This window comes from Scyliorhinus torazame, chromosome 22, assembly GCF_047496885.1.
Source record: "Scyliorhinus torazame isolate Kashiwa2021f chromosome 22, sScyTor2.1, whole genome shotgun sequence".
NCBI classification, from domain to species: domain Eukaryota; kingdom Metazoa; phylum Chordata; class Chondrichthyes; order Carcharhiniformes; family Scyliorhinidae; genus Scyliorhinus; species Scyliorhinus torazame.
The window spans coordinates 69,855,584-69,878,133 of record NC_092728.1 but is presented as its reverse complement, the minus strand read 5'-3'; the positions used below and the strand labels follow the sequence as shown (position 1 = coordinate 69,878,133).

The 22,550-nt window shown below is 41.7% G+C and overlaps 1 protein-coding gene across 3 annotated transcripts in view; it reads left to right on the top strand.

Moving 5' to 3' along the window:
• Positions 1 to 20,449, top strand: part of LOC140399117 (ER degradation-enhancing alpha-mannosidase-like protein 3) — a 70,077-nt gene extending 49,628 nt beyond the window's left edge. For all 3 annotated transcript variants that reach the window (XM_072488293.1, XM_072488294.1, XM_072488295.1), the window contains 10 exons: positions 36 to 119; positions 1,901 to 1,984; positions 3,614 to 3,738; positions 5,584 to 5,749; positions 7,898 to 8,052; positions 11,182 to 11,344; positions 12,447 to 12,638; positions 13,294 to 13,459; positions 13,840 to 14,031; positions 18,720 to 20,449. In XM_072488293.1, coding sequence (XP_072344394.1) covers positions 36 to 119; positions 1,901 to 1,984; positions 3,614 to 3,738; positions 5,584 to 5,749; positions 7,898 to 8,052; positions 11,182 to 11,344; positions 12,447 to 12,638; positions 13,294 to 13,459; positions 13,840 to 14,031; positions 18,720 to 19,015 — 1,623 coding nt within the window. In that variant the 3' untranslated portion in view covers positions 19,016 to 20,449. The remainder of the gene's footprint in view (positions 1 to 35; positions 120 to 1,900; positions 1,985 to 3,613; positions 3,739 to 5,583; positions 5,750 to 7,897; positions 8,053 to 11,181; positions 11,345 to 12,446; positions 12,639 to 13,293; positions 13,460 to 13,839; positions 14,032 to 18,719) is intronic.
• The last annotated feature ends 2,101 nt before the right edge of the window (positions 20,450 to 22,550 follow it).

The following is a 22,550-nucleotide window of genomic DNA, read 5'->3' as shown; positions in this document are numbered from 1 at the left end:
ACAAAAACAACTATCCGGTATATTTTTGTCTTTAGGTACTAAAAGGGGACTTGCAACCTGCAATAGAAACTCATGAAATGTTATACCAGGTTACACAGCGACACAAATTTCTACCAGAGGTAAGGAGATTTCTGAAGCTCATGGCATAAATAGATGTTAGTATTAACGCATAAAACCTACATTCTTGCTCGTCTTTAAAATTGCCTCCATTCTCCCTTCCCTACCAGCTGACCCTCTTTGGAAACCACAAATTAGGTTAGCTGTCCTATAATGTAGGAATTTTCAGACGTTTGTCGCTTATTAATGACTTAGTCCCTTGGATTTCTGCCTAAGCTAAAATATTTTGTTAAATCATTATGTGGAAAAGGCTTTCTTGACGGTGAATTTTTAAGATGTCATTGCAATGGTTTTTTTAAAAAGTATAAACCACAAGCAGTCTTTAGCAGATTAGGCACGAATGACAACATAAAGCAGTAAATCCACAAGTAGATTTTCTTCAATTATTATTGCAGCTGTTATGGTCAACCTTTTGTTTGAAAGATGAATGTTGAACCTGGTGCTCATTTTCACAACATCCTTACAGTGCAGAAGGAGACTGTTTGGTCTATCGTGTCTGCACCCAACCATCCGAAAGAGCACTCTACCCACGCCCAGTCCACCACCCCATCCCCATAACCCCACCTAACCTGCATGCCTTTGAACACTAAGGGGTAATTTAGCATAGCCATTCTAACTAACCTGCACATCTTTAGACAATGGGAGGAAACCAGACATGGGGAGAGCATGCAACTCTGCTTAGACAGCCACCCAAGGCTGGAATTGAACCTGGGTCCCTGGCACTGTGAGGTAGCAGTGCTAGGCACTGTGAGGTAGCAGTGCTAACCACTGTGCCTCCATGCTGCCTGTGCCATCTTTTGATAAGCTAGTCAATAATTTTGAAGAGTTTTAAAGAAATCCAAAATTACTATAAAAGTAAATCAGCATTTCAAATTCAAATTGGTTGGTGTTGCATGTGCAATGAGGATAGAGGAAGTCTGGGTTTTCCCCATAGTCTTTTGGCCCTGACCAATTTTCCCCGCTACAAGTCAGCCTGATTGATGGGCTTGATTTCCCGCCGGCTGGAAAGCATTTATGGGGAGAAGGCAGAAGAATGGGGATGGGAAACATATCAGCCATGATTGAATGGTGGAGCAGACCCGATGGGCTGAATGGTCTAATTCTGCTCCTATGTCTTATGGACCGGGTAGATCCAATCCTGGACCCTGGAAGGTGAGCGATTGGTGGCGGGGAGAGAGTCCAATCTCAAACCCCAGGAGTGTGGGGTGGGGGGGGTGGCGCATGTTTCTTTGTATGAGAGGGGAATCTGGAGGACTGGGCGAAGGACTGCTGCTCTACCTGGCCCACAAACAAGACACGTGCCTTCTTCTCTTTGTCCTCGCTTTTTCTTTCAGCTCTGGGATTCCCTGGGAAATCCAGTCGCCCACTGTAAACCTGTGAAACAGGTTAAATCTGGGGTTACCAGCTTCATTAACATATATAAAATGTCAACTGCCTCTTGGGAGTCCATGCCCTGCTCTTGTGCCGCATGGAAATAGGTGGGTTGGGTGGAACAAAGATTATATACAGTCTGAGTATGCATCCAGGAAGTAGGATGAAGTTGGCAGCAAATATGCGCTATAGCAGGGAATAGAATTAGTGGCTTCAATCTTCTTGATAAATCACAGAAAATTCTGGATCGTCAATGACTTAATATTGAGCAGTCAGTCTAATAGCATATCGCATATCTCTGAAGCTGGTAAGAGAATTCGTGGAGAGAAATTTTCACATACGTGCAAGATTTTATTTTGCTTCCAGCTGGTGTTGCTTGTGATTTAAGTTTGTCTAACTTGTATTTTCAAAGGCTTTTACCACTGACTTTGCAGTCCATTGGGCTCAACATCCTTTAAGACCAGAATTCATTGAAAGTACTTATTTCCTTTATACGGTTAGTAAGCTCCTTTAACCACTAAATTCCTTACTAGAATTTAAAAGTAGCCAAGATATTCTGCAGTTAAAAAAGAATAAATTCTACTCTCCGTCAGTATTAATTTCTGTTATCATTTACTGTCCGTTATTTTGCTTAATGTCTCTCGTATCTGGGTATTCTTCATTTCTTTCTTACCATTCTTAAATCTTTCATCTTCTCACTTCCATCTCCAGAAAACAGATATATCCAAAATGGTACCAGAGGCCTCATTCTGGAAGTCCCGCCCCTTAACCCAACCCCCACTATTTTCACTGGGGGGGTGAGGTGGGGAGCAGGGGTGAATTATAGATTTCCCATCTGTGATTCACAGGGACAGCTGCACATGGTAAAGTGCATCTGCTTTTAGTCAGATTCAATTTTTGTAACTGGGATGCCCAGTTTAGGGGCGACTCTATAACTAGTGGTTATTTGGAAGGGTAGGGTACCCTTTTGGAGACATCCAGGGACACCTTTTGGAGAGGTATGTTGTCCTTTTGGGATTTTTAAAAATAGACATGAGTGGGCATGAAAGGTGGATTTCCTCTTGGGAGCTGTCAAGGAAGCTGACAAGGAATTTAAATCTGGCATTTAAATTTTTTTAAAATGCAGTCTGCAGTTTTAAAAAAACAGTGTTTGCTATTTTCCTCTTTGTTGAAATAAGCCTGAGGGTTGCATGATTGATTTCGCAACCTGCCATTATCACAGTGGGGTACCTGTGTTCACAGTTTGATTGACAACTCCCAAGTGCTTATAAAGTCTTTGATGTGGGCTGTGAATACTATTATTTTACTTCCTCTCAACATGGGTCTTGAGATCAGCCCATGGTAGATACTGGTTGAATTGGCATCGAGGATGTAAGGACAAAAGGTGGCGGCTGGAGGGCAAGTGTTTCGTGGGGGCACTATGTTGGCATGGGCTATGGGGGTGAGTCGAGTTGATGGATACAAGTTGGAATGCAAGATATAAAGGACCGTGGGGTGGGGGTGGGGGGGCGGAATTATGTTAGCATGGAGGATACGAGGGTGGAGGACTGAGGAACATGTGTTGGCATGGATTGGGCATGGAGAGACATTTTGGGTGAGGAGGTGTGAGAAGGTGGGGTGTGAAGGCTGAGAGTTGTTTTTTGTTTATTTCTTGCATCTAGGACCAAAGTGCCAGATCACCAATGTGAGCCTTTCACCCAGCCCATCAGCCCCTGTGCTGCTTCTGAACGGTTTCCAAGCTCGGCAGACCCAACTTCTGCTAACACCACATACCACCCCCTGCATGTGCAAAACTCTGTTCTTAAGGAATCTCCCAAATATGTGCTCCTGACCCAAGAGCAAATTCTCAGGCATAGGTTTGCGAATTACCAACTACTAAACTGAAAGTCTGATGATGTGGCTGTTGGCAATGGAACTTGTCGCTAATATCTCTCTTTATTTAATATTGTGTCCATCGCACATTTCTTCCAAAGCAATAATTACCATTTATTTCTGCGTGGAAGTTTATTAGAAATTGATTAAGGTGAATTATTTTTCTCCAGTCATTAAAGTCAAAAATGCAGTTTCCCTGCTCTCCTTCCTATCACAGCATCTAATCTGCTTTTACTTTTTTTTTTGTAATCAGGCCACCAAAGACCCTTATTATCTACACGTTGGTAAGTCGGTTGTGGACAGTTTGAACCAACATGCACGAGTTCCTTGTGGATTTGCTGCTGTGCAAGATGTCCGGACTGGCAATCATGAGGACAGGTACATTGGCGCCAGAAGTGCAGTTTAACTTGCATCATTCAGTCCAAAAATGCCCTGAGTTATTAGCTTTTTGGGGTCAGAACAGTCTGACTAAGTGAACTGAATGGCAGTTCAAAGGATGAGATTTCTTTAGTTCACGTTATATTAAATAAAAGTAGCCAATAAAAAAATACCATCATGTGCTCATAAAACAAATGAAGTATTAAAAAATCAATCTTAACAAAAGATAGAAATAACTTTGAAGGTAGAGATAGCTTATCTTTTAACTTAATTTATACAAGACCTGGGGTTAAAATATAAATTTGTGTACCAGAAAGCCAAGGGTGTAATCTTTTAATAAAAATGGGTAAACGTCTTTTTCCTTCCACAAAAGCATCTAGGTATTGAAAGTCTCTACTTTAAAAATACATCTTTCAGTTACACAAGTCTTGTTATTTTTAGGCTATTAATTTTAGGAATTCCTTTTTAGGACCTTTTTGTTTATCCTGAGTTGATTGCCTATATTAATTGGTTAAAAAATAACATCAAATCTTGATGATCAACAGTAAATATTTACTGCTGTTTGCTGTTCACAAAACTGGTTATCAACATCTCAGAAGCACAGATACACAATAAAAGTTTAACAACGTGAATACAACCCTCACAGCCTTTCTTACTTTCTGTGATTTAACCAAGATTCTTCCAATAGAAATAGAATAATTTCCTTCTGGTAAAAACTTCCAACTTTTGCCCTCAGTACAGGAACACACGGTAAAGTTTAACATCGGCATTTGGCTGGTGTGATCTCTCACTAACTGGACTCAATTCTTGGCAAACTAAATGCATCTGTGATGCAGGTGAAGTAATAAACTGTGAATAATTGTATTCAGTGCTGGGTATGCTTGTTCCAGACAGACTGAGATCATAATCTCAGCTACACAAATGAAATGTTTGCATACTTTGAAACAGTTAATAATTTGCCATCAATCAGAAATAGAATCATAGAATATACAGGGGCTGTTTAGCGCAGGTCTAAATCGCTGGCTTTGAAAGCAGAGCAAGGCAGGCCAGCAGCACGGTTCAATTCCCGTAACAGCCTCCCCGAACAGTCGCCGGAATGTGGTGACTAGGGGCTTTTCACAGTAACTTCATTGAAGCCTACTTGTGACAATAAGCGATTTTCATTTCATTCATTTCATTTTTCAATGCAGAAGGAAGCCATTCGGCCCATCGAGTCTGCACTGGTCCTTGGAAAGAGCACCCTACTTAAGCCCACACCCTATCCCATATTCCAGTAACCCCACCTAACCTTTTTGACACTAAGGGCAATTTAGCATGGCCCACCCACCTAACCTGCACATCTTTGGGTTGTGGGAGGAAACTGGAGCACCCGAATGAAACCCATGCAGACATGGGGAGAACGTGAAGACTCCGCACAGCCAGTGACCCAAGCCGGGAATCGAACCCAGGTCCCTAGTGCTGTGAAGCAACAACGCTGACCACTGTGCTACCGTGCCGCCCTTAACCCCCCTTTCAAGATTCAATAATCAATTCCCCACAGAAAGATCAGAGTAAGTTATTACACCCATTATTGGCACCTAGTTATAAATATCATGTGACATATATGCAGCATGGGTCAGTAATTTTAAGAGCAGCATCAATATAATGCAGTGTTAGTTTGAGTGTGCTCTATCGGTGATACCACTGTGACTAAAGTACAATTTTACTTTTAACAGTATTGTGCAAAAATCTAATATTGTTTGTTGTTTCTTTTTAGTGGAAATTTTGAATAACCAGAATTGAAGTTGCAGGAATGGAGGAATTACTATTCTGTACCTCAAAGTAGCACTTTTTTATTTTTTCAAGGATGGATTCATTCTTTCTGGCTGAAATGTTCAAGTACCTCTACTTGCTGTTTGCTGATGACAATGAGCTGCCCTTTAACATAGATGACTATGTTTTCACCACCGAGGCTCATTTATTGCCTCTTGTACTAGCCACAGTCTGTCAAACATGTAGTAAGAATATAACGGTAGGTCATTGCCTTTTTTGCATTATATCTCATACATGCCATCGTATTTAATGAAATAGTTAAGACTCTGGTCTATGAATTGGATCCCATTCTTGTTTGGATTGAAATGCTACAAACTGCACGCAGCAGATTGTCCAATGGCCTCATTAGTTTAGTACACGCAGACTGTAGGTGACATTTGCTACCAAGAAGCACCAGATTGGCTGGCTGGGCGCCTTCCGATGTTTTGAGGTGAGTCTGGTTGGGGAGTGAGAAAATTGGGGTTGATCGGATGGCAGGCAGAGCTGGCAATGTGGAGTTGGGAGGGGCATTTCTTTTCATATTCATCTAAAAGTTGTTTTAAACTTTGATGGCAGCTTCCAGCAATCCCGTTTAAGGTCTGAGGGAAATTGGTTGCAATGGGGTGGTGGAAGGGGATGGGGGTGGTTCTCCTTCAGTGCTGTAATGACTCTCTGGCAGAATCTTATCAAATATTCGGAGTCCAGACAGTAGCCAGAAGTGCATGTTGGCAACACGCATGTCTTCCCCTTGATTTTACAGGTGGCAGCTCATGAATTAGCTGCCGCCAGGCATGCTGTTCCGTGCGGGAGACCTGCTCACCCCAAAGAGTTGCTGGTCCAATCAGAGGGCTGGCAGCTCACCAAGCATGTTGGCCACTGCTGAGGGTTGCACTGCAGCCTACACCAGGTATAAATGTTAAAGAAAGACTTAAAATTTCTATTGATGGAGGGCAAGACCCTCTCATTAAATCTGCAAGGTGGCGTAGAGTACCTTCCTTGCCTGTGGCCTCCTTTTTGAATGGAAGATTGCTGCCCCACCGGCCTACCTTTGGGATGCTGTCTGAATTCAGCTGGTGGCCACCTGATCCAGCAGGTGCTTAATCTGCCCTCGGCCAAATGCCGACGATCGATAAAATGGCCATTTATCATCCATTTCAATGTTTAAATTTGCTTCTTGCCTCTGGCACCTGTCTGAAGCCAGTCCTGCTGTGAGTAGAATTCCCCAACCATGGGACTTAGTAAGGAAGCTGATCCCCCACCGCTCCCCATGATTTGACCACATCACCCCCTTGTCCCTCCCCACCATGATTCAACTCCAGTAGACTGGCAAAATCATGATTATGAATATGGTTCTTCTGGCTCATTCACCACTCAAATTGTTTGGCAGAGGATAAGCATAGATAGTGACTATTTCCTCTAACCCCTCAAAAGAAGTCATGGGGCAAGTGAATTATGACATAAAATGTCCTCGCAGTTATCATCTTATGTATAAATTTGTTCATGGAACAACATGAGTGCCAGCATTTATTGTCCATCCATCATTTCCTTTGAGGGGTCATTTAAGAGTCAACTGCATTGCTGTGGGTCTGGAGTCACATGTAGGCCAGACCAAATAAGGATGGCAGATTTCCTTCCCTAAAAGTCATTAGTGAATCAGATGGGTTTTTCTGACAATGGTTTCATGGTCATCATTAGACTTTTAAACTCCAGATTTTTATTGTATTCAAATTTCACCAACTGCAATGGTATGATTTGAACCTGGGTCCCCAGAGCATTACTCTGGGTCTCTGGTTTACTAATCCAGTGACGTTACCACTATGCCACCGCCTCCCCTGAATTAAATGAATGAAGCTAAACTCCATCACTGTTTATAGAATTACGAAGGGGGAAACCAACTCGTGGAATCAGCTGTTAGCAGGATGAATTATGGTCCCAGATCTCCCAGTTTCCGGATAGTCGGAGACTGGATGTACCCTGGCCAGACATGGATTTGGTCAAATCATGTGACTATTTCAGCGTGTGTACTTTTGAGCTATTCGACACACATGCGTTTTTATTGTTCACATTTTGACCAGAGTGGTTTTCTTTGTGATTATCCGGGGCTGGTTTAGCACACTGGGCTAAATAGCTGGCTTTTAAAGCAGACCAAGGCAGGCCAGCAGCACGGTTCAATTCCCGTACCAGCCTCCCCGAACAGGCGCCGGAATGTGGCGACTAGGGGCTTTTCACAGTAACTTCATTGAAGCCTACTTGTGACAATAAGCCATTTCATTTCATTTCAATTGCATTAATTTGGGAAAAACAAGAATAACTTGCAATATTAAGTGCTCCACATCAATTTTTTCAATCTATGTTTTCTTTTGCCTAGAGTGTGGAATTGAAAAACAAAGAAGATAATGTCCTTTCCCATATGTGCCCCAGTGCTCAAACGATGTTTCCCAATAACCCGGCCTACGCACAGAAAATAAGAGAAACCTACAGAGATATAGTTTTAGATGTAAGCTCACAGACCTCCACAGAAAGGTACGTTCCTTCCACAGATTTTGCAATTTAATCATATGAAATCAAGTGATTTTTGTAACTCCAATTTTAAAAAATAGTTAATAATCTTGATTGAAATAACACAAAAAACAATTTTCTAAACATGTGAAAAGCATTTGTGCATTCAGAGAGCCTCCTTATAAGCAATTAAAATAGAAGTCCTGTTGTTTTTTAATACGGTATCCTCTTAGCATTTCAAAAAAAAGAAAATTGTTAATTAACCCTTTAATCCTAGATAGAAAACTGCGGGTGGAATTTAATAGCCCTTACGGAACAGACTGGGGGTTGGGGGGGTGTGCAGTTGGAGCAAGAGAATTTTTGTGCGACACAGATCAAGATAGCTGAGGGTAAAGGGTCTGCCTTGCCTGCCCAGTGGTCGACGGAGCACCTGGTGGACTTCTTAAATGAGAAATTTAGCCGACAGAGGAGGGAGGACCGAGCTAAGGCGATGGAACCGTTAAAAGCGTGAATTGACCACGTGGAGCAGAGTCTGGAATCCCAGGGTCAGGCTATTTGGAAAGTGGAGGAAGTGGTGGCGGAGCACGAGGAGAAGTGAGTCTGATGCGAGAGACCCAGAAACGGTTAAAGGAGAAGGTGGTGGACCTGGAGAATCACTACCGGAGACAGAATCTAAGAATCGTGGGGATGCCCAAAGGCATTGAGAAAGCGGATGCTGGCACGTATGTAGCCAAGCTGCTGAAGAAGTTGATGGGGGTGGGGGCCTTTGACCAGCTCCCGGAGGTCAGGCTGGAGGATAGGCAAAACCACGTGTATGCAGGACGCTTGATGTCAGTACATACACTGACGTCAAGCGCCCTGCATGTGCTGACCTGCTCTCTGCCGCTGCTTCTGGCCAGATGTTCCATTTTAAAAGCTGATCTCGGCTGGCATTCTGCATTGACAAGCCAGTCGTGACTGCTTGGGGGCTTCTCCTGCGATCAGGAATGCCACAAGCGATCGCTCCGTGACCCTCCTGACACCTGCCTGCAACCCACTTGCGGGTCACATTTTGAAAAACCCTGCTCTAAGGCACGGTGTGTGCTTAGAATTGGGAGAATAAATGTATGAACAAAGGCAAAAGGCAGCATATCGACCATAAGAACCTACTGATGATTTTGAGAACCATGTCCTAACTGAACTTGCCTCGCTGGATTTGAGATGACTGTCAAACATTCGTACATAAAGAATATTCTGACCTTGATGCACAGAAACATGACATTGTAGTGCCTATCTCTCATCAGTCATGTTTGCTTTGAAGAACAGATGAAAGTAAATTTTTGAGTCAGCTTAGAGTTTTATTTAAAGCTATCCAACCTATCCTCTGCTTTTTGGAAGGCATTTATTAGGAAAACTCCCAAGTGCCACTGAGAGTAAAGACAGCTTGCTGGATCAAAAGACTTACCAAGCAGAACACGGTAATGATTATAATGTGCTCAGTTTCAAATTAATCATCCAGCGAGACATTCTGATGATTTCCCTATTTTAAAAAAAACTTGAACTGGGGCTGTTGTTCTGAAACTCACAGCATCCAATTGCTCAATAGCATGACCAGAGATTTGGGAAGTTGTTCCCTGACTGCACTTTTCAACCCACAATTCTTAAAGTGATACAACATAAGTGTGAATAGACATTATTGTGCTTTTAATACTGCTATCCGTACCTGCATCTCTTTGTTTTTTTTTTAAATGCAATGTTGCTGGATCCAAAATATGTGAAATGATGTGCACTGAGGCATCTGTCCCATTGTAATCTGCAGTGTAAACTAAGGAAGGGCTTGAGCTCACCCCGGATGCTCATTTAAAGAACGAGAACTTGAGTTGAAGAGCCATTTTTTTTTTCTATTGTCTAGTTTTCAGATCTGCAAACTCATCCGCTTCAAAACTGAATGCATTATTTCCCCAGTCTCAGCTCCATTCTTGCAACCCGAGCATTCATGGTCCCTGGCCCCTTGTTCTTCTTAATAGTCACCTCAACAACAATGAATGTATTTTTTTTTTTTTGACAGCTGGTTGTCTGACATGTGGAAAAGTATAGCCTTTTTTGACAGCCCCTAAACCAAGTTACTATTAGTTGTAGACTTTGTCAAATATGGAATGCGCACACTGTTCCTGTAGGATTGTAACCAATAAGCTTAAGATTGGACAGACTGAATTATTCAGGAGCATGTAAATAAAGGAGCATTGTTGAAGTCTGAGGAACTAAAACTGTGCATCTTAACAACACTTCTGAACTTCCCTTTGTGTAGATATCACCTGTAGGTCAGTTAGTAGCACATTCACCTTTGAATCACAAGGTTCTAGGTTCAAGTCCCATTCAGGCCTTGAGCACAAAACTCAAGGCTGATACCCTAGTGCAGTACTGAGGGAGTGCTGCATTGTCAGAGATGCCATCTTTCAGGTGAGACGTTAAACCGACGTTCAATATCTCTGCTCAGGTGGATGTGAAGGTTCCTGTGGCGCTATTTTGAAGAAGAGCAGGTCTTCCCAGTGTCCTGGTCAATGTTTACCCCTCAAACAGATTACCCCTGGTCATTACCACATTGCTGTTTGTGTGCAAATTAGCTTCTCTGTTTCCTCCATTAAAACAATGACTACATTTCAAAAATAAAGTACTTCATGGGGCTGTGAAAGCGCTTTGAGATGTCTGGTAGTCCTGAAAAGTGGTATATAAATGCATGTCTTTCATTCTTTTATAGGCTTCCTTCACTAATTGGCAACCTGCATTAAGACGTTTGAAATATATTTCCGAAATATTCAGCAGTACAATGTTTTTTTGCCTCACTTAAATTTCTGTTTGGTGATTCTAAGTCCTGAAGCATTGATCCCCCTGAATATATGCATGGCTGTAAAAGCGCTTTGAGATGTCTGGTAGTCCTGAAAAGTGGTATATAAATACATGTCTTTCATTCTTTTATAGGCTTCCTTCACTAATTGTCAACCTGCATTAAGACGTTTGAAATATATTTCCGAAATATTCAGCAGTACAATGTTTTTTTTGCCTCACTTAAATTTCTGTTTGGTGATTCTAAGTCCTGAAGAATTGATCCCCCTGAATATATGCATGCACGTATGTGGAAATTGTCTTTCTTTACATGTGATTTCCCTATTCCAGGGAAAGGTGTATGGAACCTTCCCAGCCTAAAGCATTCCCTTCACTTCAGACAAAAGATTTTGTTGCTAATGGCATGGATCATGTAGAAATCCTGAAACAAATGGGGTTCACTGTAGTGTCAACAAATGATGGACGTATCCAACTTACACATACACCTGATCAGGTCAGTACCCGGGATGAAGATGGACAGAGGAAAGAAATATTAACTGGATTCAGCCTCATAAAAGCAAAGAAAATGGTGTTAGTACAGTGCTTGTTTTACATTGTTCTGCACTTATACATTAGTCATTGATACATTTTCTCTCTGGGCAATCTATATTAATCCATGAGCTAGAATCACTTTTTTAAAAAATTGTAAACATCACAATCAACTGGATAAACAGTATTATTTTAGTTTGATCGGGAGGCCACGCCAGACCTGCCCTTCACTTTAAACAGCTGGCATTTTATGAAATGTTGGGATTTGCCTTTAGAGTTTTGTTTTAAGAGGCCGGCACTACAGATATTCGCTTTTCCTTCTACTCTCTCCAAATACACTTATTCAATTGTTCCCTGCTGGAAAGTATCAGAGTACTTTGCTCAAGACATGTACCAGAATTTTGCGTTGCTCAGATGGGCGCACACCCAACCTGGAAGCATGTGAAATCGCAGGAGAAGACATCAAGCCTGCCTCCCGACATCATTGTGCGCTCGCACAATATTTCAGTCGGCAAGACTCAGAAGTGCGCCCTCCGACAATCACGATCAATCTGTGGAGAGAGAGGGGAGCTAGCTTTGCACTCGAAACGTTAGCTCCCCTTTCTCTCCACAGATGCTGTCAGACCTGCTGAGATTGTCCAGCATTTTCTGTTTTTGTTTCAGATTCCAGCACCGGAGTAATTTGCGTAATTATCTTCTGTTGGATTGTGATCTGTTTCCTAGATTATGCATAACGTTTGAACTCTAGGATTCAGTCAAGAGCTAGATAAGTCATGTTTTTCCCCTCTGCCCAATACTTTTTGGTGTTGTTGTCCCCTTCCATCAACACCACTTCTGCCTTATCCTATTTGTATCAATGAACCTGGACAAACAGATATTCAACAAATGCAACCTGATGCAGTTGCCATAACCTTCCTTTTACTCTGATATTGGCTTAAACTGAACTGATAATAGATCAGAGTGAGTTGGGTGATGCTGACACTTCAGGAAAACGTGCACATATTAAAAATGTAAAATGAATGCTTGGATTGTATTTGATTTATTGACATGTGGAATGTCTTACTCAGGCTGCAAGTTCACAAAATGGTCAGAATGGCTTAAAGTTTATTGCAGAAATCATTGAACTGGCTCAGGCTCAGACGAGAGGCGAGATGACATCGTTTGCTGTGCAGATTATATCTCCCCCATTTTTGGGACAAGTGGTTTTAGCTGCAGGTCCAGCTCATTTTGGAATGGACCTCAGTAAAGAGGAACATGGGGTGAGTGACATGTCCTTGCTATTTAAACATAAAGATGGATAGTTGGAAGTACAGCTAGTGGAATTTGTTTTGGGAAGGTTTGTAATTTGTACAGAGCATAAAGTTGCGCTGTCGAACAGGCTATCTTATTCTTGGCACTTCTCTGGGATTGTCTTAAATTAATTGAGTGATATTTCTTTTATTAATTATTGAGGTTCAAAAACCAATGTACTGTGTCGTCAGTCGGCCACTTGGCGGTTGGTCTGTAGCTCACTAATTTCTCACATAGTAAGTTTCAATTCTTGGTAGCCTTTAATCATTTCTTCATGAGATTTAACCTGAATTCTTTCTGCCATCCATTTTGTAACTACTTACTGTGTGTGTGCCTTAATTACATTTTTTATTTTGCTAAGGGCAAGTCACGCCCTCAAACAGATAAGCCACTTGCTCCAATAAATCTACTGATGCACCACCAAAAGTCCCGATGGTATTTCTTACCCTGATTAGTTTTGTATTCTTTGCTCCTTGGATGTATAGAGGCCAGCCAAGTGTAGAAACTAATTACCTGTCCAATCGGGGCTACAATTCTCTATCACATTGGCCCTTTATTTTCCTCTTCTGCATTCACGTTAGTTATGTTGGATTGTTACTGCATCAGCTATTTTGTCCTTTGTAGGTTAAAGGTACTCTGACGAAAGCCACCCCGTACACTGCCTGCTTGAATGTGGTTAACTCCGATGAGGTCCATGGTAAAATTGTCTTAGCACAACGGGGAGACTGCATGTTTGCAATCAAGGCGAGGAATTTGCAAAAGGCTGGAGCTATTGGTGCTGTCATTATTGGTGAGTGTTGTTTATTTTTAATATGTTGATATAATTTATTGTTTTAAAGTGGGGGGGAAATGCTACAGGTTTCTGCTTCACCTTTTTAAAAAAAAAACAGACTTCCTTCACAGTAACTTTGTATGTTGTCTGAAATAGAGCTGTACAGAAGCCACAGGATTTGAGTACCTTTTCCTTTCTAAATGAATCACCTTGTGCTGGATTGTCATTTTTGATGAATTTGGAGGCACACAGTAGCTTAAAAATTATTCACACAAGGATATTTTTAGAATAGGCCATTTGTGTATTTCCAAAAGCTGGGTGAATTGTGTCTTATTTGTCAGAGTACTTCATTTTGTCTGCATCTCAATTATTTAATTCCTTTATATTCCCTTCTTCAGATAATGTGGAAAGCAGTAGCAGTGATTCCTCGCCTGTGTTCCAGATGGCTGGTGATGGAGAAAACGCCAGTGATATCACCATACCTCTCCTTTTCCTCTTCCACAAAGAGGGCACAATCCTGCTGGATGCTTTGAATGAAAATAAGAATGTGGATGTATTGTTAATAGATAAATCCAAGCAGCTAGGGCAAGGTATGTTTTTTTTACCTTAGTCAGTCCTTACCAGGAAGTTTAAAAAAAATTCTGTCTGTGTAGTTGTTAACCCATTTCATAGAATTTACAGTGCAGAAGGAGGCCATTCGGCCCATCGAGTCTGCACCGGCTCTTGGAAAGAGCACCCTACCCAAGGTCAACACCTCCACCCTATCCCCATAACCCAGTAACTCCACCCAACACTAAGGGCAATTTTGGACACCAAGGGCAATTTATCATGGCCAGTCCACCTAACCTGCACATCTTTGGACTGTGGGAGGAAACCGGAGCACCCGGAGGAAACCCACGCACACACTGGGAGGATGTGCAGACTCCGCACAGATAGTGACCCAAGCCGGAATCGAACCTGGGACCCTGGAGCTATGAAGCAATTGTGTTATCCACAATGCTACCGTGCTGCCCATTTAGCATGTCAAAGGCCAGCAAAATGCTAAGCAGGAAGAAAGAACTTAGTCAGTCATGCAGGATGGCGTTGAACATGAGAACTAGGAGCAGGAGTAGACAATTCAGCCCCTCAAGCCTGCGCCGCCCTTCAATATAATCATAGCTAATGACATCTCTGCCTCTGTTCCACTTTCTGGCCTGTTCTCCATAACACTTCACCCCATTATGAATTAAAAATCTCTCAAACTCTTCAAATTTACTCAATGTCCCGGTATCGACAGCACTCCAGGTAATGAATTCCACAGATTCACGACCTTTTTAAAAGAAGTAATTTGCCCTCATCTGTGTTTTAAATCTGCTACCTCGTATCCTAACACTGACCTCGCGTTCCATATTGCCCCACAAGAAAAGGCATCTGCTCCATATTACATTTTATAATCTTATATATCTCAATTAGATCTCCTCTCATTCTTCTAAATTCTAGAGAGTAGAGGCCTAAACTGCTCAACCTCTCTTCATAAGGCAAACCCCTCACCTCAGGATTCAACCGAGTGACCCTCCTCCGAATTGTCTCTAATGCAACTAGATCCCTCAAATAAGGGGACCATAACTGTACACAGTACTCCAGGTGTTGTCTTATCAATGCCTTGTACAATTGCAGCAACACTTACCTGCTTTTATACTATCTTCCTTTAGCTATAAATGCCAAAATTTAATTTGCCTTCCTTATTACCTGCTCCACCTCTATACTAGTTTTCTGTGATTCGTACATGAGGACGCCCAGATCCCTCTGCATCAAAACACTCTGAAATTTCTCTCCATTTGTACAATAAGTTGACTTTCCATTTACCCAACCAAAATGGATAACCCCATTCTTATCCACGTTAAACTCCATCTGCCAAATTTTAATACACCCACATACCTATCTTTATCTTTATTTGTAAATTTCTTATTTCCTCATTGCAATTTACTATCCCACCTATTTTCATATCATCTGCATATTTGACTATGGTAACTTCTATCTCTGTGTCCAAGACATAAATATATATTGTAAATAATTGGAACCCGAGGTCTGAACCCTGTGACACCCCACTAGTTACATCTTGCCAACCAGAAAAAGATCCATTTCTTCCAACTCTCTGCTTTCTGTCTGTCAGCCAGTCTTCTATCCAAGCTAATAAATTACCCCTAATCTCATGTGATCGTGCCTTGTGTATTCACCTTTTGTGTTGCACCTTATCAAATGCCAACTGGAAGTTCGATATATTCCATTTACAGGATATCCATTATCCAATTAGCTTGTTACATCTTCGAAGAACTCAAGCACACTAGACAAACACTAGTTATCCTTCATAAAACCAAAATTTTATGAAATTCTGGTGTTTTGATTTTTTAAATATCCTAACAATTTCCCAATGGCAGATGTTAAACTAAGTGGTCTATAGTCTCCTACTTTCTGCCTCCCTCCCCTTTTTAAAAAAAAAAAAAGTATTTTATTTCAAACATGTTCAACATAATAACACAACCTTAACAACACAACCTTAACACCCAACAAAGTGCACAGTTTGTACATGTCCCTCCCCCACGACAAACGGCTCCTTGAATATAGTCATAAACGGCCTCCACCTCGAAACTCTACACTTCGAAACCTTTTTTACTGTACAGATGAACATACTGTCAAGATTTCTGTTTATTTTTCAGTCCCTCCCGATTTTCTTCCCCAAGGCCTTTTTCGTAAGGTAGGCAGGTTAATCTTGGAATTTGTGTGCGAAGGCAGGGTGTCGAGGGTTAGTAGAACTCTAATAGAAAAGCAGAGGCGGGAAGGGGGACTGACGTTCCCGAATATGCTCTGTTACTATTGGGCAACGAATGTAGGTGTAGAAAAGCTGAGACAATGGTGGTGGTGGTTTGCGGGGGGGGGGGGGCACATTGGCTCAGGTTAGAGGAGGGATCATGCAAGGGGACGAGCCTGAGGGCCCTTGTGAAGTCCGCAGCATTCACCCCGAGAAAGTACATGAGTAGCCATGTGGTGGAATCGCCCATAAAACTATTGGGATGGTACTAGTATGAAACCTGATGCAAAATATTGATTTAGCGACTCCGCCATTTCTGTGTTCCCTGCTATTAACTTCCCAGTTTCATCCTCCAAGAGATCAACATTCACTTTAGCTACTCTTCCCGTTTGTATTCTTATAGAAGCTTTTGCGATCCTTTTTTATATTTTGTGCTAGTTTTCTTCCATAATTTATCTTTGATCTTTTTATAACTATTTTAGGAACCCTTTGTTGATCTTTAAAAGTTTCCCAATCTCCCTGTCTGCCAATGGCCTTTGCAATATGATATGCCTTAGTTTTTATCTTTATGTTATCTTTAACTTCATGCTTAGCGATGCATGTTTTTTTTCCCTCTTACCACCTTTCTTCCTCCCTGGAGTATATTTTAGTTGGGAGGAATTGAGTATCTCCTTAAACAACTGCTACACTTTATAAAAAAAAAAAAACAATTGCCACTGCTCATCAACTGTCCTATCTTTTAGTCTTCCTGGTCAGTCCACTAGGGCCAAATCTGCCCTCACACCTACTTAATTATCTTTGTTTAACTCCACAACACTAGTGTGGGACTCCAGTTTCCAGACCTCAAGCTGAATTTGAATTTTTACATGCTATGATCACTCTTCCTCAGAGGATCCTTAACTATGAGGTCATTAATTAATCCCTCCTCACTACACAATAGCAAATCCAGAATAGCCTGATCCCTGGTTGGTTCTAAAACATATTGCCCCAAGAAACAATCACTAATACATTCAATGAACTCTCCCTCAAGGCTACCCTTGTCAATTTGTTTAATCAAGTCTATGCATATTAAAATCACTCAATATTATTGTTGTGCCTCTCTTACAAGCCCCCAGTATTTCCTGTTTTATACTATGCCCCACTGTGGAACTACTGTTGGAGACCTGCAGATTACTCCCACCAGGACCTTATTTCCTTTGCTATTTCTTATTTCTACTTAGACTGATTCGATATCTTGATCTCCAGTGTCTCTATTATTTTTCACTACAGCATTGATCCCTTCCTTTACCAGCAAAGCTACACCATCTCTCTTACCTTTCTGCCTAATCTTCTGAAAGACTGTGTACCCTCGGATATTCAACTCTGTGACCAGGTCTCCTTGTAACCATGTCTCAGTATTCGTCACCAAATCATACCCCTTTGTCTCTATTTGCGCTGTTAACTCATTAACGTTTTTCTGAATGGTTCGCGTATTCAGACACAAAGCCTTTAGGTTCTATTAACAAATTTCCCTACCCGTGTACGATTCCTTGGTGCCATATAATGTTCACATTTCCACCTCATCACTAATCTCTCCGACCTTCTCCTTTAACTTTGACTTTCTAATTTTCCATGCAATTGAACAACCCCCCACCCACTATTTGGTTACATTAGCACTTTGGAGGGATTGAAATGATAATCGGAGAGTAATATGTAGAGAAGGGACAGGCTAGAAATTGGTGATCAGAATGCAGAGGAATCCTGTAGAAGTTTCTTTAAGAGGAGGATTGATAGATTTTAAAAGCCAAGGAATTAGCCCGGAGGATAAAGGATGGTTACTGAAATAGGCAAGCGTAGGACTCGATGGGGAAGTTAGGTCATCACAAGCTGGGTCAGAAAGATACGTTGAGAAATTATGCAATGTACATAATTGAAGTGATTAATTGATGAATGGCCCGATGAAGAAAATATTGGATATGATGAAGGAGAATAAGGAGCAGGGAATTAGGACCGATCGAGGATGCAGATGCAACTGTGCGGTTGGTTTTATTTTGGAAACCGAGCACTTGAGGAAAATCCTCAGGAATAGAGTGGATGAAGACCATGGGGGATGGAATGAGAGAGGATGGTTTGTGACGGAAGGGGCAGAATTTTATTTTGTCTTGTTCTTCAAGGTAACCTTGGCCGGGATTTTCTAGTCCAACCCACCAAGATCCTCTGGTCCCGTCAAACATCAGTGGACTTTTGACTGGCCTGCAGCAGATCCTGCCATGGCAGGGCCAGACAATCCCAGCCCTGGAATAATAGAAGGATTTGATCAAGTGACCTGGTACACTATGAAGTGTTAAAGCAAGATCTGGCCTAATAAAACCATTTGGCATATTTCTCATTTGAGTTTTCATGGTATTTCAGTAGTTGATTTTGCTAGTTGATTTTGTTATTATAAGTAATTATGTAACCCTCTTCCTACTTGGGGCAGCGATTCCATTGTTAAATTGTAATTTATTCCAGAAAGCAGAGATGTGGAAAAATCTACTGGAGAAATAACGATCCATATCCAAATTGAGTCAGCGGACACCCAGGTTGCTCAACTAGAACTTGGCGTTAGCTCACAAAGCTGTCGAGGGCCAGAGTCGAGAGAGAATTTGGATGAGAACACAGGCAGACTTGAAAAAGTCCAAAGTCAGAGAGCTGTTGGACTTCCATCTGATGCAGAACAGGAGGAAATTGAAGACTACACATCTGTACCATTGGACCGTAAGGAAGAAGTGAATACTTCTGAAGAAAGAGACAAGGATGAGCTATAAATACTGGTTTCTTTCAAAATGAGGTTTCATCTTCTATAACTCTGTTTAAATTCAGAGGGATTGTGCAATCCTAGATTTTTCAAAAACAATGCTGCTTATATTGAATCTAGAATTCCACCATTTGTTACCAGTTTTGCGGGACCGGTCCTTCAGGGCTAAGGAAATGAGCTATGAATTGGGAAGGGAGATTGCATTGCCTTAACTGATGTACATATGCTTTTAATTTATTTTGAAGGTGGGAAATTATCATCTTTTTAGGAAAGTTTCTAAATACATTGGCATAACTATATTAGGAATCTGGATTTATGCCAGTTATTTGACAATATTGAGGATTATAGTTTTCAGAATATAGTAAGATGGTGCTCATTGAAATGAGTGTTTTGTAGATTGCTTCTTCCATAGTATTTTGGTCTAAAGAATTGCCTTTCGTGATGCAAAAGGAACTAGCTGTTACTGCTGTACGCTAGTGGTATACGTGAATATCAAATTAGAGGACCACATTTTTAAGTGATTTTCAATTTGGGTTTGAGATGCACCCAGCAAAATTGGTCTGGTTCAATTAACCATAATTTGCCAACACTGGCCACTGCATCAATGAAAACCGTTCAATCTACCTACAATTTTTTTCTGTAACACTGACATGGCATAAAATTGAACTACACTTTCAGGCTAGCAATAAATATTTAATCAATCATTTATAATGGTGGAAATGCATAGATAGAAATTGAAACTGTTGACCATGTAATTTATACAATATACAGATATGTTTATGAACAGTTTGCAGGTTCTTTATAAGAAAATGTTCATCCAGCAGCTACAGAGTTAAACTGTATGCAGGTTAATTCATTCATATATCAGGGACTTTGAAGAAAATTTGGTTATAAGTCTTCAGCTTTTTGTTCCCAGTGGACATGAATGAATTTTTACTACATAAAAGCAAATACAATAACGTCCAATATTGAAGTTAATTTAAATTCAATGTTTGGTATATTCTAAGAAGTACAGTAAAATATGGAAATCTGTTGGCAATTTCTGATGTTTTGGATCTGAATACTTGAACCTTTTTTTGGTTGGTGGGACGAAAGGAAGTTTCAAAAAAAATCTGACTGATGAACGAAACTCTGAGAGGAGCCTGAAGTCAGAATCAGTGCAATCTGAATGTTGGTTGTTACACAGTTAGAATTCAGCAATGAGAGGCCAAAAGCTGTGAAGAATCTGGTACATGTTCAACCGATCAAACCTTCATCAGCCAGGAAATAACCTACCTCCAAAACAGCGTGTATAATGTCTGATCTTAAAGAGGCATTCATCGCTTGCATGCGTGCTTTTTTAAAGTATTTGGAGCGGCTTTGAAGAAACAAATTGATTTTTAAATCCCGATAAGTGAGTGGTCTGGAAAGTTGGAGCAGGAATTAAATTATAGGATTGAGTGTATGTTTGTTTATTGGATCTCATTGTATTCAGTAGTATAAACACCAGCAAGCATTATTTAACCAGATGTCATTTTTGGGTGTTAGGGCATTTAGTTCCATTATAAAATGAAGCAATCTGTGAACGTACGGGTACAGAAATACTGCAACATTGACTTTGCTAAGCAATTTTAGGTGCCCGATAATATGAAAATGATTTATGATTTAGATGTCAGATGCTGATTGAATCCTCGGCGCATTAGATATGAAACCGCCTGTCGGAGTCATCACCGCTTTGAATGCTGTACAACTCTAGGTCAGTGGAAGACAGCATTTTAAAATACCATTGTAACTCCTCTTAAAATCTTTGCATGAAGTCTTTGTTAGGATAAAGCAACACCGTAACTCATGTGCCAAGAACGAAAATGATGGAGGAAAGAGCAAAGCTTTGCATACACATCAAAGCGCACATGCAGAGTTTCATTGTTACTCAGACTGAGATTAGTTCACAGCATAAGCATCTGACAGTTATCTGACTCCAATCAGAAGCTGCAGCTTCAACACTACACATCTTTATGTGCTCAAATGCAGAAATGTCTCATTTAAACTTTATTTTACATCAAGCCTCGACCATGGAATGCTAAGTCACACAGTAAAACAATGAAATCCAATTATCATTTGCTCAAGGCAGGAGTAAATGTTAAGTTCCTTTTTTGGGGTTGAAATGGTTGTTGACGCATTGGCCTTGATTCAAATTTATTTCAATTTAATACTCTTCAAACATAATCCTGACTGAGGAGATGTTACTGTTAAGTATTCAAATCTAATATTTACTCGCTATACAATCCTCAGTGTTTTTTAAATTTAACCATTAATTGATTATTTGTGTTAATGAAACACTTTGAGTCTTGCCCACTGGCCAGAGAGCTGGCGAGGGCACTGCGTCACCTTTTTTTGGTCAGGCCTGCCTTATTAAATGCTAATCAGGTACTTAACTGGACAGCAGCGGGCTCAAGAACCCACGAGGGAAGATGTCCCACCAACCGAGTGCTGTTGCACAGTCAGAGGCCATCAGCTCTTCTTTGGTGCCTGGTGGCACCACCAGGGAGGCTGTGGTTGCTGCCAGTAATGGAACCATCCGAAGCCCAGGATCACGGAGGGTCCCAAGCCGTCCCATTGGATGCCATATAATCCCTACAGTGCAGAAGGAGGGCATTTGACCCATCAGGTCTGCATCAATCCTCTGAAAGAGAACCCTAACCCTGTAACCCAACCTAACCTGCACATCTTTGGACACTAAGGGGCAATTTTAGCATGGCCAATCCACCGAACCTACACATCTTTGGACTGTGTGTGTGGGGGTGGGGGGGGGGGGGGGGGGGTGGGGGTGGGGGTGGGGGGGGGTGGGGGGGGGGGGTGGAGAACGGGATCACCCAGAGGAAACCCTCGCGGACATTGGGAGAACGGGCAAACTCCACGCAAAATCATCCAAGGTCAAAATCATACCCTGGAACTGAGAGGCAGCATTGCTAACCACTGTGCTAATGTGCCGCCCCACCACAGATGAATGATTGTGGGAGGGGGATCACAAGGGAGGAGGTGTAGGGACGTTGGCAGCAAGTAAGCTCTCCCCTCCCGATGCTGGGTGCCTCAAAGACTCTAAGTGCCTTTGAATGAGGGACCTGCCCTTCCCTGGAAGCCCACGAACAAACCTGATAGTGTTTGCTTTACAGGCTTCCAGTGTGGCAAGTCACCACCCGCCGCCTAGGTGAGTACCAGCAACGGGGATAAGGTCCTGAAATCATTAATTACCCACTTCAGAGCTTCAATTGGCTGTGGGGGGTGGAGACGATCCATGAGCCTTACTGCCATGAACTTAATTATGGCAGAGGTCAGAAGGTGGCGGGGTCCCTACTTGCCACCCTCCCGTCTGATAGAATGTCCCCCACCACTAAACTTCCCATTGGTGAAGGCCTTAAATTCCACTTGTAACTTCCTCCTATGCGTGCTGTGCGTGGCATATTAGAATGCAATTTTTATCAGATTTGTATTTTTTCTTCTTGCCTGCCACATCTTTTCCTGTAGTAATCCCTGCATGTCCAGGGGAAGGGGACCTGGGGGAGAAA